General features: G+C 48.8%; 1 protein-coding gene across 1 annotated transcript in view; it reads right to left on the bottom strand.

Moving 5' to 3' along the window:
• Positions 1–714: 714 nt before the first annotated feature.
• Adgrf3 (adhesion G protein-coupled receptor F3) overlaps positions 715–15,980 on the bottom strand; it is a 28,040-nt gene continuing 12,774 nt past the window's right edge. The window contains exons 3-14 of the mRNA XM_076941779.1: positions 9,930–10,132; positions 9,431–9,571; positions 8,873–9,049; positions 8,176–8,394; positions 6,314–6,523; positions 5,295–5,438; positions 4,912–5,111; positions 4,108–4,287; positions 1,915–3,291; positions 1,343–1,384; positions 1,194–1,256; positions 715–774 (exon numbers count right to left, since the gene is read on the bottom strand). Of these exons, the coding sequence (XP_076797894.1) occupies positions 715–774; positions 1,194–1,256; positions 1,343–1,384; positions 1,915–3,291; positions 4,108–4,287; positions 4,912–5,111; positions 5,295–5,438; positions 6,314–6,523; positions 8,176–8,394; positions 8,873–9,049; positions 9,431–9,571; positions 9,930–10,132 (3,016 nt within the window). The remainder of the gene's footprint in view (positions 775–1,193; positions 1,257–1,342; positions 1,385–1,914; positions 3,292–4,107; positions 4,288–4,911; positions 5,112–5,294; positions 5,439–6,313; positions 6,524–8,175; positions 8,395–8,872; positions 9,050–9,430; positions 9,572–9,929; positions 10,133–15,980) is intronic.

The raw sequence follows: 15,980 nt of genomic DNA, 5'->3' as shown, positions 1-15,980 counted from the left end.
TCATTTAAGGCAGGATTGGTTGGTTGATTTAACACACACACACACACACACACACACACACACACACACACTATGATATATAATGTTGTTTGGTCGGTCTCTCACTTTGTAGCCTCCTAGATTGGGCTTGAACTTTTGATCCTCCTGCCTGGGATTCCCAAGACCTGGGCTTATGACCATATACACCACACCTGAGGTGAGGGTCTTTCTAGATAATTTAAAAGTTGGTATTGTGGGAAGGAAATCTGGAGTGAACTGGATCTGGTCTGTTGATGCTTTGGCTCTGCACCGCTGCTCACCTAGGGATAGACACACCCGGGGGAAGGCTTGACTGGGGAGCTGCTTGGCAAAGAGTCGGCCAGAGCTAGGTATGATGTTGCATGCCTGTAATCCAAGCACTTGGGAAGCAGAGGTAAGGAGATCACAAGTTCATGGCATGTTAATTAGGGTGAGTTCAAAGCCAGCCCTGGTAATTTAGCAAGAGACCCTCTCTCAAAATGACAACTAAGATCTTGGTAACTTAGCAAGAGATTCTTTCTCAAAAGGGAAACTTAGCATCAGGATGCTAAGACCTTGAGCATCAGGATGTAACTTAGGTGTGCAGGTGTGGATTTAACCCACAGCGTTGCTAGCCAGGGGAAGACTTGGTTTGGAGGCCCTTGCTCCAGCCTCTTCTGCCTCCATTACTCACTCTGCTTCTGAGAAAGCTCCTTCTTACCTGGCATGCTCACTTCCTTCTTTGCTGTGTTCTGAGGGGTAGGTTTCATTTGTGACCTAGGGAGGAGTGGAAAGGCCCAGTTGGGGTGATCATTACTATAGCCCGCCCACCTGTGAAGAGGGTGTGTTCATTTTGACATTCTCATTTGCCTTTCCAGGAACTCTGGTATCAGCTAAATAGGTCTCACAGGACCCCCACTCTCTCTTTTCCCACCAAATGTTAACATAGATGCAGAAGACCATAGAGAAGAGTGTCACCAGCATCCAGGTGGTCATCAGGAACCCCAAATCCCATTCTGAATATGCAGGCTGGTACCCCTACCCACTCACCCCACCTTGGCTGGAGAAACTGAGCCTGCAAGCTGCTTGCTGTAAAAAGAACCTCTAGTTCTCTCCTAGCCAGGTCCATCTCTCCCAGGGAGGCTGGAGAACATCTGGCCAAATCTCTCAGACAGTGGAGGTGTGGAGCGACTCACCATGGAGATAGCAGAGTTGGAGAACTGACTGCCTTGCAGTCGTTTGCGCAAGGCCTCCAGGACCTGAAGGAAAGGTAAATATCTGCTCCTGTTGATTGCATTTAGGCCTCTAGGTCAGGTGTGAGGGGAGGAGCTAGCTGGACACTCACCTTCTTGTCTGTGAGGCAGCCGAACACTAAGATGAAGACACCCTGAGGAGAGGGGGTGGGGAGTAGGTTAGGGGATGGGGGGCTCTTTTCTTGCTCCCTCTCCTCATCTTCTATTCTCAGACCTTTTCTTTACTCCACATCCTAGGTTACCTCCTCAGTTTCTACGCACATTGGCACCATTTGGCATTGTGTGTGCACATGCCTATGTACATGTTACACTGTATATGTGGAGGTCAGAGGGCAGTATGAGGGGAGCCGGTTCTTTCCTTCCACCATATGGGGTCCCTGGATCAGACTTGGCAGCAGGCACCTTTACCTGCTGAACCATCTTGTTGACTCTCAAGGGCCTTTCTTAGATTGGGTTAAGACTGGATACTGATTTCTAGATTCAAGGTAAACCTAAGAAAACCAAGCTCAGAGGGGTTATGGAATTTGCCCAAAGTTATCCAGTGAGGCAGTGAAGGAACTGGGATCTATATTTAATCCTTCTAAGATTTGTGAGCCTGGTGATTGGCAGTGACTTGGACATGTAAAAGACCAACCAGCATAGCCACCCCACCGTTGCCACCTACCTGGAGGCTGTTGAGAATGGTAAAGAAGTAGTGAGAGACTATGGAGCCATTAAACAGAGTGGCCACGCCCAGTCCCCAAGTGAGACCAAAGATGGGCGTGAGAATAAGCAGGGCTTTAAGCACCCCCACAAGGGCTTGGCGTTTCTCCACTGTGGGCCCCTCTGACAGCGAAGGTCTCAGCAGCTTCAGCACAGCAATGACAAGGACCAGCCCGTTGACACCAATGATGGCCAGCACTGGCTCGCTGAAGGTGTACAGCACGACTCCATCTCTGTTCAGCCAGCATTTCTCCTCCCACAGGTATTTCCTTTGAGGCAAGTAGATGCCTAGAGTGACACCTGCAAACCCCAGTGGGCACAGGTAGCCCAGTATCACCATCAGTGAGAGAACTAAGTGCTTGGACAGATGGTGGAAGACAAAAAGCAGCTGGTGGGCCAGCACCAGGGCCTGTGCCAGCATCCAGAAAAAGGTGGCCAGGTAGAAAAAGTGACTCAGGAAAGTGGTGACCACGCAGATCAGGCTGTGGTACCCTGAAGGAAGGAATGGGTTTCCCAGGAAGCATGTGTCTGCAACCAGCAAGCAGATCACCATGTTAAATAGGGCAGTGTGGCGGAAGAAGGCGACTTTGTTCCGGACCACCATTCTCCACACTAGCCTGTAAATAACCAGGCAGACAAGCAGAGCCAGGATGGAAGCTCCAACACCCACCTGGCTCAGCAGGTCCAGGATGGGACATTCTGGGACAGTGTGTTGGGACATGAGGATGGAAAAGGCTGTGAGATGCTGGCAAATACACTGAGTGATGCTGGAGTTGGCTGCATGTACCTCACACCCTTCATCTGACCAACCTCCCTGACCCTGGAAGACATTGTGGTCCCAGAAGACACAGTGCAGGGTTCCATTCATGTCTTCAAAGTTCATGATAACCTCTGCCTGCGTGAAGGCCTGGCCATCTGCCGTGATGGAGACCACAAGGATCAGCCCAGGAGTGGTATATGGGGTGTTCCACAGCCCTTGTGTATAGTTTGAGGGTAGCCGGTAGTCCAGCTTTTGCAGTACTAGGCTAGTAATGCTGACATTAGTTCCATTATGGACCAATGGGGCCAGTGAATGCCATGAAATCTGTGCCTGCAGGAGGGGCCAGGTGGAGAAGGACATTTGGTAGCCAGGAGGAGAGGAGTGTCTGAGGAGCTGGCTCTGCAGTAACACGTTAGGTGAGCTGAAGGAGAAAGGATGCCGTTGTGGGTTCAAGCTGTGGACCAGGGTCTCCACAGCCTTCAGGAAATCTGACCCCATCGAGGGCTCCTGGGCCTGGGCCAGAGTCCACAGAGAGCTGATGTTCACATCTAGAATCTTGTCTGTGGTTGTCAGGAGGTCCTGCAGTGACCAACAGTAGGAGGGGTGTGACTTGCCAGAGTCTACAGGGGCATATTAGGACCACAGAGCCTACCCTTCCTTCCATGGCAAGACCCAGAGAGGCAAAAAGAAGTGACAGGACAGGTCTGTGGGGACCTTCTAGATTGAGGAATAAGCCCTGCTCAGCAGCTATGGAGGCCTCTTGGGTTGATGGTCTCCCAATCTACACCCAGACCCTCTGCCTGACACCTCTTCTCCCACTTGTATCCCTCGGGACCTCCCAGGTTCTACAGAGGTCCTTCAATTCTGTAACTTGTCCAGTTCTACAAAGCTAGAAGTGGTGGCTAGTGGCAGGAAGCACACTGCACTCAAGTTGAGAGCCACATGAGGTCTGAGTGGCCATCTTTGCAGTTTAGAGGCTGACAGGAAAGATGTGTGGTATTGCTGCCTCTTGTTTTTTTTGATTTGTGTGGGTACAGCAGCATCAAGTGTGGCTGAGTGTCTCTGGGTACTGGGTTACCGTGTGTGTGTGTGTGTGTGTGTGTGTGTGTGTGTGTGTGTGTGTGTGTGTGTGTGTGTGTGATGTTTCCATGTGTACCCATGTGTGTCTCTGAACCCCGTGCCTCCCCACCCCTTCAGGCCTCTCGACATCAGGCTTTCTTTATTCTCCATGGCTTTGGAGACTAATGTTTATAAGAACAGAGAAAACAGGAACCCAGGCTCTAAAATGGTTCCTGTTGGACTGCCCACATGATTCTAGAGGGTGGAAGTGTTCATAATGAAAGATCTTTCACTGTGACCACCTGGTGGGCGCCCACTATGGCTCCATGACCTTACCTTCAGAGCACTGTCTGTAAGCTCTGTGCTTCTCTCTGCTACCACCTTGGCCAGTAAGGTCACAGTGTGCAGCATTTCCCATAAGTCAGAGGGGGTGCTGGCCACCCCCACCTGCCCTTGCAGCTCTTTCAAGATCTTTGGCACCTCCTCATCAGGCTTTCCCTGGCCTTCCAGCAGCAGCTGACAGAAAGGGCAGTGGGAAAAGGATGACATGAAAATCCTCTCCTGGAAGGGGCCATGTCTTCCCCTGATGCAGCTCCTTGTCCCTCTGCTCTGCACCCTTCAGAGGAGCAGGAAGAAGAGAGAGAGAGTATGTGGGCAGGCAGAAGGAATGGATACTGAAGCTAAGAGGGCAGATATTACTCGGTGGGACTGTGGTTTGAGACAAATGCCCCATTTGTCCATTGAGACAATGGACTCTCATTGTCCCTGGAGGACTCACTCTTCCTTTCTAGGTCTGCAAGGGGTCCAGGTGAGAGAGGCTGAATAACATGTAAGCTGGCATCAGAATCTGAATTCTGAGGGAAGGAGACAGAGAGGCATGGAGTGAGGGAGGAGATGCAGGCAGGAAGGCAGACAGGCAGAAAGGCAGGTATAAATATATACATACATATATACATACATACAGACAGACAGACATACAGACAGACAGACAAGTAGGCAGGCAGGAAGGCAGACAGGCAGAAAGGCAGGTAGGCATACATACATACATACATACATACATACATACATACATACATGCAGACAGATGGGCAGACAGGCAGGTGTAACTTGCGGGGAGAGTCATGGAGTTAGCAGCTTTACCTTGGCTTTAAGACACAAGTTTAGGATCTTTGCTTCTGTGCAGCTGTTCTGGACTGGTCCCCAGATGCCATCAGTCCCACAGAGCCTCTTTACCACCCCTGTCTTATTCACAGGACATGGGGCCTGTGCCACGAAGCCAGCCTTGGTGACATTCCAGGTAACCATGGAGGAGTTACCTTCAGGGCAGGTAGTGTCTCCGTCTGAGGAAGGGTCAGTGAAGGAGGCTCAGCAGCACGATAGCCAGAGCACGTGCTTTAGCCAGAACCCATGCAAGCCTTGATACCTGACTTAGTGGCTCAAGGCAGAGAGACAATAAAGAGGACCCCCATGTTTCAAGGACAAGCCACTTAGAGGTCAGCCTACTGGGCCCAAGGCCCACCTACCCTGGATGACTGTGACAGAGACAGGAGCCACGAGAGGAGCCAGGTTCTGACTCTGCAGGGTACAGGTATATGTGGTATTGGCTGCTGGGCAGCGCTGGACAGCTAGCACAAAGCACTGGGAATCCAACTGTTTTTGCAAGGAGGCTGAGAGCAGGAGAGAGGAGAAAAGTAAGCCATCCCTGGCTGAAGCAGGTGAGAGCTAAACAGGTCCTAAAACACCACTTCAGAGTGGTCTTCAAGGGTGAAGCGATGAGGGTATGTCAGCACCCAACTGCTGGCTCAGCATCTGAATTTTGCTGAAGTGCATCCTATTGGGCCTCTAGCCCTTGGACTCAGTTTCAACATATTTTAAAATTTTGTTCTTGCTATTCATATGGCATTTAAAAAAGATTCACTCTCATTTTTAATTATGTACATGTTTATGTATCCCTGGGTAGGTATGTACATGTGAGTACAGGTGAACTCAGAAGTGAGCTTCAGATCCCCTGGGCTGGGGTTCCCAGTGGTGAGCCACAGGTGCTGGGGATTGATCTCAGGTCTTCTGGAAGAGCAGCAAGTGCTTTCAACTGCTAAGCCATAGCTCTAGCCCCAATTTCCTCTCCCCAACCTTAAAAAAAAGATTTGTTTATTTGTGCATTTTATGTATATGAGTGCTCTGTCTTCACATACACCAGAAGAGTGAATCAGATCACATTACAGGTGGTTGTGAGCCACCAAGTGACTGCTGAGAATTGAACTCAGAACCTCTAGAAGAGCAGCCAGTGCGCTTGCCCACTAAGCCACCTCTCCAGAGCCTCACCCCTCACCCTATCCTGGTCTCCTCCTTTTTAAAAACAGGATATTATTAAATTAACCTCATGGAGTTTACTGCAGGAGTCAAGTGGAGTGTGTGATGGAAAGGTTCTATCAACAGAGAAGGGATTGCTCTGACGGACATGACTTCCCATCGCCCATCCAGAACTGTGGCCAGTGCTGCCTGGAGGGACCAGCCTCATCACTCATCTCTGATAGTCTCCTACCTTGGCCGTCCTCCCCAGGACTCCAGGTAGCAGTGTAGGTTAAGTTGGTAAGCGGGATGCAGCAGCTCAGCTGGAAGCCAGTGGAGGCAGCGCAGGAGATGGACAGCGCATCTGGAAGTCGAACCACTTCTTCCTCCTCCAAGGGCACCCTCACCACCTTCCGAAGCCTCCACCTGAATCCCTGGGCCTCGAAGATGCTCTCGTACTCACCTGCAGAGATATGCCCACTGCACCTGGCAGCTCACCCACGTCTGCCTATAGGCCAGCTCTCCACCACTTTCTGTCACACCCCAGGCCTACCAGTTTCCCATCCCGTTCCCTGTGCCAGGACTTTACTCCCAGCCGGAAGGTACCAGGGCAGCCCTTTCGGAAAACACTCCCCTACCCCAAGGAGAAAGAGATCTATAGAAGAGGCTCCTGCCTGTCCATCTTAGCCAGTGCTGATGATATCTAAAGTGAGCCCCTTCTCTGACAATGCTACCCAGCCACTCAGTATCTGGACCAATGTTTCTCAGCCTGTGAGTTGTGACCTTTCTGTGGTCAAACAACCCTTTTACAGGGGTGGTGAACCATTGGAAAACACAGATATTTGCATTATGGTTCATAACAGTAGCAACATTACAGTTATGAAGTAACAATGAAAATAATTTGGGGGGGGGCGTCACCACAACAGGAACTGAATTAAAGTGTCGCAGCGTCGGGAAGGTTGAGATCACTGCTCTAGACAAGCACCAGTCTCTTCTCAGTAGGAACTAAGTAGTCTCAGTTTTTAACATCCTCCATATGATGAACCTTTTTAGCAGGAATATTTTGTTCTAAAGAGTAGTAGCAATCAGAAGATTGACATTTTTGTGGTTGTGTTTGCATGTCTGTGTGTATGTATGTGCACACACATGCACAGGCGTGTGGGCATGTCCACAGCATGTGTGGGGGTCAATCTCAGGTATGGATGTTCATCTTGCACCTCGTCTGAGGCAAGATCTCTGTTTGATGCTGTATCTTCTAGCTCTTTTTCTTTCATTTTCTGGTTGGTGGGAGGGTTCACGTGGCTGCTCCTCGGGAGCATGACCGGCAGCGCCTCATCCTTCTGCCTTCACCTCCCAAACGCTGAGATTATAGGTGTGCACCACCTACCTGATGTATGAGGTGTTGGGAATTGAACCCATTGCCTCGTTCCTGCTGGGCAAGCACTTTACCAACCAGAGTTTTAGAGCTGCCAACCAGTGTAGCCTAGAACACGGTCATTTTAACATAAGAAAGTCAGCTGTTCTGCATATGCTCCCTGTAGTGTTGAAGGCAGCACTAGACACCCATTCCTAAGAGAGAGAGAAAGTGCTAAGTGACATTACCCTCCTCTCTCTCTCTCTCTCTCTCTCTCTCTCTCTCTCTCTCTCTCTGTGTGTGTGTGTGTGTGTGTGTGTGTGTGTGTGTGTGTGTGTGATTTTATATTGTCACATATCAGGACAACATTGAGTTTTTGTGAAGCTCTGAAAGGGTTTTAGGAACCCAGATTACAATGCAAACAGTTGTCTGTTGTACAGGACTTTCCATACTATAACGAGTCTCTTTGCCTTTGCTGACCCAGCAAATGGAAAGATGGAAAAGTCTAGAAAGGGGTGAATGGAGGAAAAAAGGAAGAAAGGGGAAGGGAAATGAGAGGGAGAGGTGATGAGAAGCAGAGAAACAGGTGGGTAGTTCATACTTGTAACCTCAGCACTTAGCAGGCCGAGGCAGGAGGATTGCTGTGAGGTTGAGGCCAGCCTGAGATAAAGACCGAGGTCAGCCTGGGCTACACAGAGAGATGAGGCTTTCTCAGGAAACCCATGGGAGAGGAGGAGAGAGAAGGAACAGTGGAGGGTTACCTGCCCAGTGACGGGACATGCGGGCAACACGAAGGCCAGCCTGGCTCTCATTGGACATCTGCAACACATTGGTCCCCGGCAATAGGAAGATGGGTCTGGAGTTCTTATCACGTCTCAAGAACCACCTCAGGTTTGTAGCCTCCTCTTTCTTGAGGAGAATGAAGTTCAGGGTGTCCCCATGTGTTTGTAGCTGGGAATCCAGTGTCAGGTTCGCAGGAACTACAGAAGGGGAAAGGCCTTAGCTAGTAATCTCTCTTCCCCACCCTCTGAGGCCTAGCTCTCCACATGCCTTCTGAAACAACTTCCTTCTTGGCCATACTCGGGTATCTGACTGTGGCTACTGTACCCCAGCCTGGTAGACCCTCCCACTGAGAACTGAAGGGCAAGCCCTCTGGCTTATGACTTCCACTTTCTAGGGACTTGGGGTGGCTGAAGCGGCTTCAGGGAAGATCCCCTTGCCCAGGTGTCTCTAGAGCTGCTTTCATTAGTCTCATTTTTCGAGTCCCAAGCTCAGGTCCAGGGTCTTGCTGAATAGTTGGTTTTTTTCCCCCCAGCCAGAAGAGCAGCTGGGTTTGGGCCAGTTGTCAGAAACAAGGGTCCAAAGTAAAGGCAAAAACTTAACAAACACCTCCAACAATCCAGAAAGTATTTCTTTTCACTTGGGGACACTAGTGTTCAAGTTCCTAACCCTTCTTACCAGGTGGCAGCAACTGGCAGTAACCAGGAACAGGCCCGTGGAAGCTGCGACATATACAGGGATCTCTTTCTGACCTGTGGCTCCGGCAGGTTGGGTAAAGGGAGCAAAGCGTGGCGTTCCATTGGTAGCCAGGGTGGCAAATGCAGAAGCTAGTCCCATTGTGGTTAGCATGACATTCTGTGACGGAGAGAGGCAAGCAGGTTGAGAAAATGAGGTCTCAGGGCTGGATGACACTAATCTTGAAGTCCCAGGAGATCGGGCCCACCCACCCAAGGGGACTTCCTTTGCAACCTGGACTGAGTAAAGCAGGCCATGCCTAGCAAGGACACCCTAGTGAAGTTTCTCACACTCTGCCTGCCCCCTGTATTCTCTGTTCAAATTAGAACATGGGGACATGAACAGGAAGGGAGGGGTTGGTCGGGTAAGGAGATAAGGAAGGTCATGGGCCAGAGATGATGAAGTAGGGAAATGGAGAGCCCACGGCATCTTGGGCAAGCTGTCTAGCTAGAGAGTTGGGAAGCTGTGTGCCATTTGCAAGGAACCCCATGCAACCGCTACTTGTTGTAAGGCCGAGGCCAGTAAGCATTCCTGGGGGAAGGAATGCCAAGGCAGTAGAAAGAGTAAATTTCTCAAAGAGCTTCTGTGGCCAGGCTCTGCTTGAAAATTCCAGATGTACATAGCTGGAGACCAGCACTGATTCTGTAGAAGCAAAGGGGACATCAGAAGAGAGGCAGTGAGTCCCCAAGCTAGTCCCCTTTGGCCTTAACGTACTCAGGAAGCCATTTACTGGGACACAAGCAGATGTCATCTCCCATAACCTGCCTAGGTACACAGAGGATGCAGGATGGTAACAACTCCCACCCTAGTTGGGGAAGCACTCTGGTTTATGGTTCTAAAGTTGTCATTGTAAAGTGCATGTCTCTTTCTAGGCCTCACAGCTAAAGAGCTGGAGAGGCCCTCCCAGAGCCTGTCTTCTCTCTGCCCCCTCACTGTGCCCCTGCCTGTTTCTTCCTTTCCCCTTCCCTGATATCCTTGCCCCACCAGTCCCTCTGCTCACCCCCTACTCCATTGTACTGGTTCAGTTGCTGCCCAGATTTCCCTCCAGATGGACTGAGCTCCTGGAAAGAGACAGAGAAGAGACTCTGAGGAGAGAGGCTGGTCCCAAGTTCCTTCCAGGATACCTCAGGGGCAGCCTGGCTACTCTGGTGTGACTTGGTCTCTTGGAAATTCTTCTTTAGGCCAGAGGTCAAGTGTAAGTATCTGGAGGGGGACAGGGGCACAGCTCCAGGGACCCTGCCAGGGCCAGCAGCCTCACCCAAAACCAGGAACCAGGCACACCCTGGGAGTCAACATGCTTTGCTTAGCTCCTTCCTGAATTTACCTGTCCCTGGGCCTCTAGGCTAATTGAAATGGTTGGGTCAGAGCTCCAACGAGGAAGCAAGGATCCTGCAAATTAACCCACTCTTTCCTTTCAAAATCCCATGTGTGTGTGCATCTAAAACCAGGTGGCAACCCACACTTGCAATCCCAGCACCCAGGAGACCGAAGCAGGTAGACTGCAGCAAGTTCAAGGTCAGCTTGGGCTACAGAGTGAACCTTTATTAAAAAAACAAAAACTAACAACAATCACCCCAAAATATAAATAATAAAGCCAGAAGGCAGCCAGGCACGGTGGTTCAAGCCTGTAACCCCAGTGCTTAAGATAATGGGGCAGGAGAATCACTTACTTAAGAGCAAGAGTTCAAGAGCGGCCTGGGCAACACAGCAGATACACACAGAATATATAAACAAGAAAGTACATAAGAACTAGGAGGGCCCCTAGATATGGATGTCACATAAACAGGTGTAGACAAGAATAGGCTATAGATAAGACACAGAGAAAGCTACAGATATGGATTTAAATCTGGGGATTACAATAGATTTGAAGATGTAGATAAATAAATAATGATATTGCTACTTCCTGGAAGAAAACAGATTATAACATGCAAGCCTAGGCTCGACTGTTTCTCCTCGGACTCTTTCCCATCCTCTATGCCAATAAGCTTCCACTGCAAAGGTTTTCTTTTCATTTCATTTTAAGTTGCTAGCATGACCAGAAGAGCCCTTATCCAAAGAACAGCAGGTGCCATAGGGTGTTGGGGACTCAGGTAAAGCCATAAAAGTGTCCTCTCACCCTGGGCAGGAAGACTGCCTTCTTGGGGGTCTTACAAGCTGGTCCCTTCCTTCCACCTATCCTTTAATCCCACACCTTATGGTCCCTCACAACCTGAGGCTCTGACTATGGTCTCTGCAGGTCTTCCCAGGGTCCTCACCCAGTACTTACTGACTGGGCTGTTGACTCCAACTCCAGCAGGGGAAGAGTCATGGCCAGGAGCAGCTGGGAGAGAGCTAGAGAGGACATGGCTTGATACAACAGTCCCTAAAAGCCCTCCAGCTGTTCCATGATGCAAATCTCTTCCCCCAGAGCTGGCAGGGCTAGCACTGAAGGAAGAGAGAAAAGCCTACAGGGAGCCAGGCTGAATTTATACAGCAAGTGCCACAGCCCATGACTCAGCCAGATATGCTTCCAGGTCACGGGGCCACCTATACCCTCCATGATTCTGTGAGAGAAGTGTGCTTTGGTTTCCCAGGGCTCTAGATCAAGGAGGAGAGGACATGGGTGCCAAGTCACAGAGCCAGGTTCAGGCATGGTCTTCAGGGTCTAGAAACTTGGATCATTTTGGAATGCCTTCAGAAAGCTAAACCTTCTAAACTAAAGCCAAGGTTAGAAAAATGGCTCAGAGGATAAAGGAGCTCTGTAGACCAGGCTGGCCTCAAACTCAGAGATCCACCTGCCTCTGCCTCCCCAGTGCTGGAATCAAAGGTGTGTGCCACCACAGCTGGCAGGCTGGTTTTGTAACCAATAGAAATTTATTTGGCTCACTGTTTTGGATGGGGGGGGGGGGGCGTTGTATCTTTTGAGGGTCTTCACACACGGCAGGAGCATGGTATGATCACTATATGATTATACCCAGGCTGGCCTTGAACTTACAGACCATGCTGGCTTTTGACTCACAGAGATCTGCCTGCCTCTGTCTCCAGTTGCTGCGATTAAAAGCTGTTGACAAAAACCATTTTGACTCTGTGGTCAGAGGCTCCAGGGACCCACATGGCAGCTCACAGCATCTGTAATTCCAGTCCCAGAGGATCTGATGCCCTCTTCTGGCTTCTTCGAGAACTACATGCATGTGGTGCATAGACAAATACATGCAGGCAACACTCAAATACACACACACACACACACACACACACACACACACACACACACACAAATAAAGGAAAAAAAAACTTAGAAAACGAAAACATTTGAGAAACTTGTAATTTATAAACGGAAGGTTCCTGCTAGTTAGAGTATGCACCAAAGTCTGTCCTCAGTTACTTACTGAAGCAGTGTGCTCAGACACCTAAAAACTATGAAATGCCTACCCATCGACTCATTAGTAACTTCACAATGGAGATCACCTCTGGGGGTAAAAGAGGGAGAGATGGCGAGGAGCTGTGATGAACAAGCTAAAAGCTCTAAACTACGTATGTCAGACCTCAGACACCATTAACTCCTGGCGCTGGATATATGGAGACTAAGTATCTCTGACTGCATGTTACAGTTAACATGGAGGATGATAAATGGAGGGGGGGGAGGAGCCTTTCTAGTAATAGTTTGGATTCACAGAGAAATCTGAAAATTGTATTGATTTTCTCCCGAGAGGTAAGTTTGGTTTTATGTGTGTGTGTGTGTGTGTGTGTGTGTGTGTGTGTGTGTATGTGCCCGCGCACATATGTGTGATAGATATGGGCACAGAGACATGGGTTTTATCATGGTATTTTCATACATATTTATTCTGATATTTTGTTTCTATTCCTCCTTATCCTCCACTGCCACACCCCTCAGGTTCTTGCTGCTCACCTTCTTCCTCACAAATAGCCCTCTTCTGATTTCATGTCTTATCTATTGATTTTTTTTTTTTTTTGAGACAGGGTCTCACTGGCTAGCCTAGAACTCCCTATATAGATCAGGGTAGCCTTGACCTCATGGAGATTGTCTGCCTCTGGTGCCTGAGTAAAGAAAGGAATACACCACACCCAGCATGATGCATGCCGCTCCGCCATCCTCTCCTCCTGCCCTTCCTCTCGAAGTCTCATCTTCCTCTTTCATAGCCTCTTTTTAACACCCCCCCCCCCCCACACACACTCATGGTGCAAGAGAGAAAACATTCAGCCTTTGTCACTGCAAGTCGAATCTGGTTTATTTTGCCATGAGCTCTGATTCTACCTACTTTTCTGTAAATGTCATGACTTCATTCTGTCAGTGCACCATAGTTTACTTATCCTAGATGGTCAGGTAAGCTGCTTCCACTTTTCTATCTAAAGTGAATACTGCAACAGTAGACAAGGGCATGCAGTTTCCCTGTGGTATATTGACACAGAATCCTTCAGGTATATGTATCCAAGAGTGTGACAGCCAGGTCTATGGTAGCTCCATTTTTTGCTTTTTTGGACATCTCCATACTGATATCCATAGTAGCTGTACCAATGACAGACAGTGTCATGGCTGTCAACATGCTAATGCTGTGGCCCTTTAATACAGTTCCTCATGGTGTGGTGACGCTTCACCATAAAATAATTTCATTGCTTCTTTATAATTGTAATGTTGCTATTGTTATGAATCAAACTGTAAATTTTTCGATGGTCTTAGGAGACTCCTATGAAAGGGTCATTTGACTCCCAAAGGGTTTGAGACACACAAGTTGCAAACCTTGAAAGCTTCTGCACTGAAAAACAACCAGAGTGAAGAGACAGCCCAGAGGGTGGAAGGAAATGTTTGCCAGTTGCATACTAGACTTGGGGGCTAGAGAGATGGCTCAGCAGTTAAGATCACTAGCTGCTCTTCCAGAGGACCTGAGTTCAATTCCCAGCAACCACATAGTGGCTCACTAGACTGGAGACTGATATTTAGAATCTGTAAAGAATCCTTGCTGGGCTCAGTGGTGTGTGCTTATAATCCTAGCACCGGGGAAGCAGAGACTAGAGGATGGCCATGCGGTTGAGACCAGCTTGGTTTACCAGTGAGTTCCGTCTAGCCCAGGCTACCCAGCAAGATCGAAAAAAGAACTCTAAAAATTGAGCACCAAAGGAAGCCACCTGATCCATTAATGGGCTAATGAAGTCAACAGTTCTCAATATGTGTGTATTTCTTCTCATGTGTGTGCATGTGTATGTGCACGTTTACACATGTGTGGGCACATGTGGGGAAGCATGTTTGTATGGATGCATGTGGAAGCCCAAAATTGACATTGGAAATCTTCCCTGATCATTCTTCCATTTCCTTCTTTTGAGGCAGGGTTTCTAATCAGAACCAGAATTTGCTGATAAGGCCAGCCTAACTAGTCAGCTTGCTCTGAGGATCCTATCTCTTTGTCTTTCAGGGCTGGAATTACAGACAAGTTACCATGCTGACCCGGCATTTACAAGGGTCCTAGGAATCGGAACCCTAGTCTCCGTTTCCCCTCAGCCCGTGATGTACATAGATCCTTAAAGATGTAGCTGTGGGATCCTTTTGTTTCAATTGGTAAAATATTTCTTTAAAAATTTAAAGAATATTTAGCATTATTCTGGGCATGTGTGTAGATCAGGGGAGAGCTTTGTAGAGTCAGTTCTTTACTTCCTTCTCATGTGGGTTCTGGAGATGGAATTCAGGCCGTCACTCATACTGACAAGCAACAAGCACCTTTACCCACTGGGCCATATTGCTGTCTCATGTTACTAGTTTAAAACAACATGTTAGGGTGGGAGAGATGGCCCCATGGATAAAGCAGTTGCTGCAGAACATGAGGACCTTAGTTCAAGTCCTCAGCATCCTTGTAAAGAGCCAGGCAAGGCAGCACGCATCTGTGATTCTGATATGGGCAGACAGAGATAGGAGGATCCTGGGGGCTCACTGGCCAGTTAGTCTAGCCAGGCAGTGGAGGGGTTTATTTATGCGTTTCTATTGCTGTGATAAACACCATGACCAGAAACAAATTGGGGAGGAAAGGGTTTATTAGCTAACTCCCAATCACAGTCCATCACTGAGGGAAACCAAGGACAGGAACCTGGAGTCAGGAACTGAAGCAGAGGCCACAGAGGAATGCTGCTCACCTACCGTCCTGACCCTCATGGCTTGTTCAGCTTCCTTTAATACAGCCTGTAGCCGCCTGCGGCCACAAGTCAAGTGGGTTCACCTGAAAGGGGGGCTGGGAATGAAAGGGGACGGAGGGCGAGAAGAGACGAAGCCAAGACAAAGTTCTCTGATCAAGGCTTGAAATTTAATAATTGGCTTTCACATATAAAGGGAAAGCCCCACCCCCAGATTCTCTTCTCGGTTCAGCCCAGGGGCTGGGCAAGGAGATAGCAGTCCAGAAGGTGTCAAGGCTAGCTCAGCAGGCAGTCCATTCTTCTTAGATCAGGTAGCAGGCTCCAAGGCGCCAAGGCTGGTAATGCAATGCCTCTCCTAGGTCTTACAATTGCTTGATCTATTGTGGTAAAAGACTTGCAGGCCTTCTCAGGCCTGGGGGAAGGGCACTACAACCTACCTATGGGTGGCACCACCACACTAGGCTAGGCCTCCATGTTAAAAAAAAAAAAAGTCCCAGGCTGGAGAGATAGGTCAGAGGTAAAGATCGATTGCTGCTCTTCCAGAGGTCCTGAGTTCAATTCTCACATGGTGGCTCATAACTATCTACAATGAGATCTGGTGCCCTCTTCTGGCCTGCAGTTATACATGCAGGCAGAATGCTGTATACATAATAAATAAATACATCTTAAAAAAAAAAAAAGTCCCATAAACTTGTCTTCAGGCCAGTGTGATAAGGGCATTTTCTCAACTGAGGGTTTTTTTTTTCCAGATGAGTGTAGCTTATGTCAAGTAGACAAAAAACTATGTAGTTGTGATGACCAAAACCATACAGATCTTGTCTCAAAAAATGAGACTAAAGGAACATGCCCCTGTGCCAACTTCTGGCCTCCACAAGTGTGTGTGCAGGCATGTGTACTGGCACACACAAACGCATACACCACAAACATACACACGCCA

The sequence above is a fragment of the Arvicanthis niloticus genome, chromosome 11, assembly GCF_011762505.2.
Source record: "Arvicanthis niloticus isolate mArvNil1 chromosome 11, mArvNil1.pat.X, whole genome shotgun sequence".
NCBI lineage: Eukaryota > Metazoa > Chordata > Mammalia > Rodentia > Muridae > Arvicanthis > Arvicanthis niloticus.
This window is presented reverse-complemented; position numbering and strand designations above follow the sequence as displayed.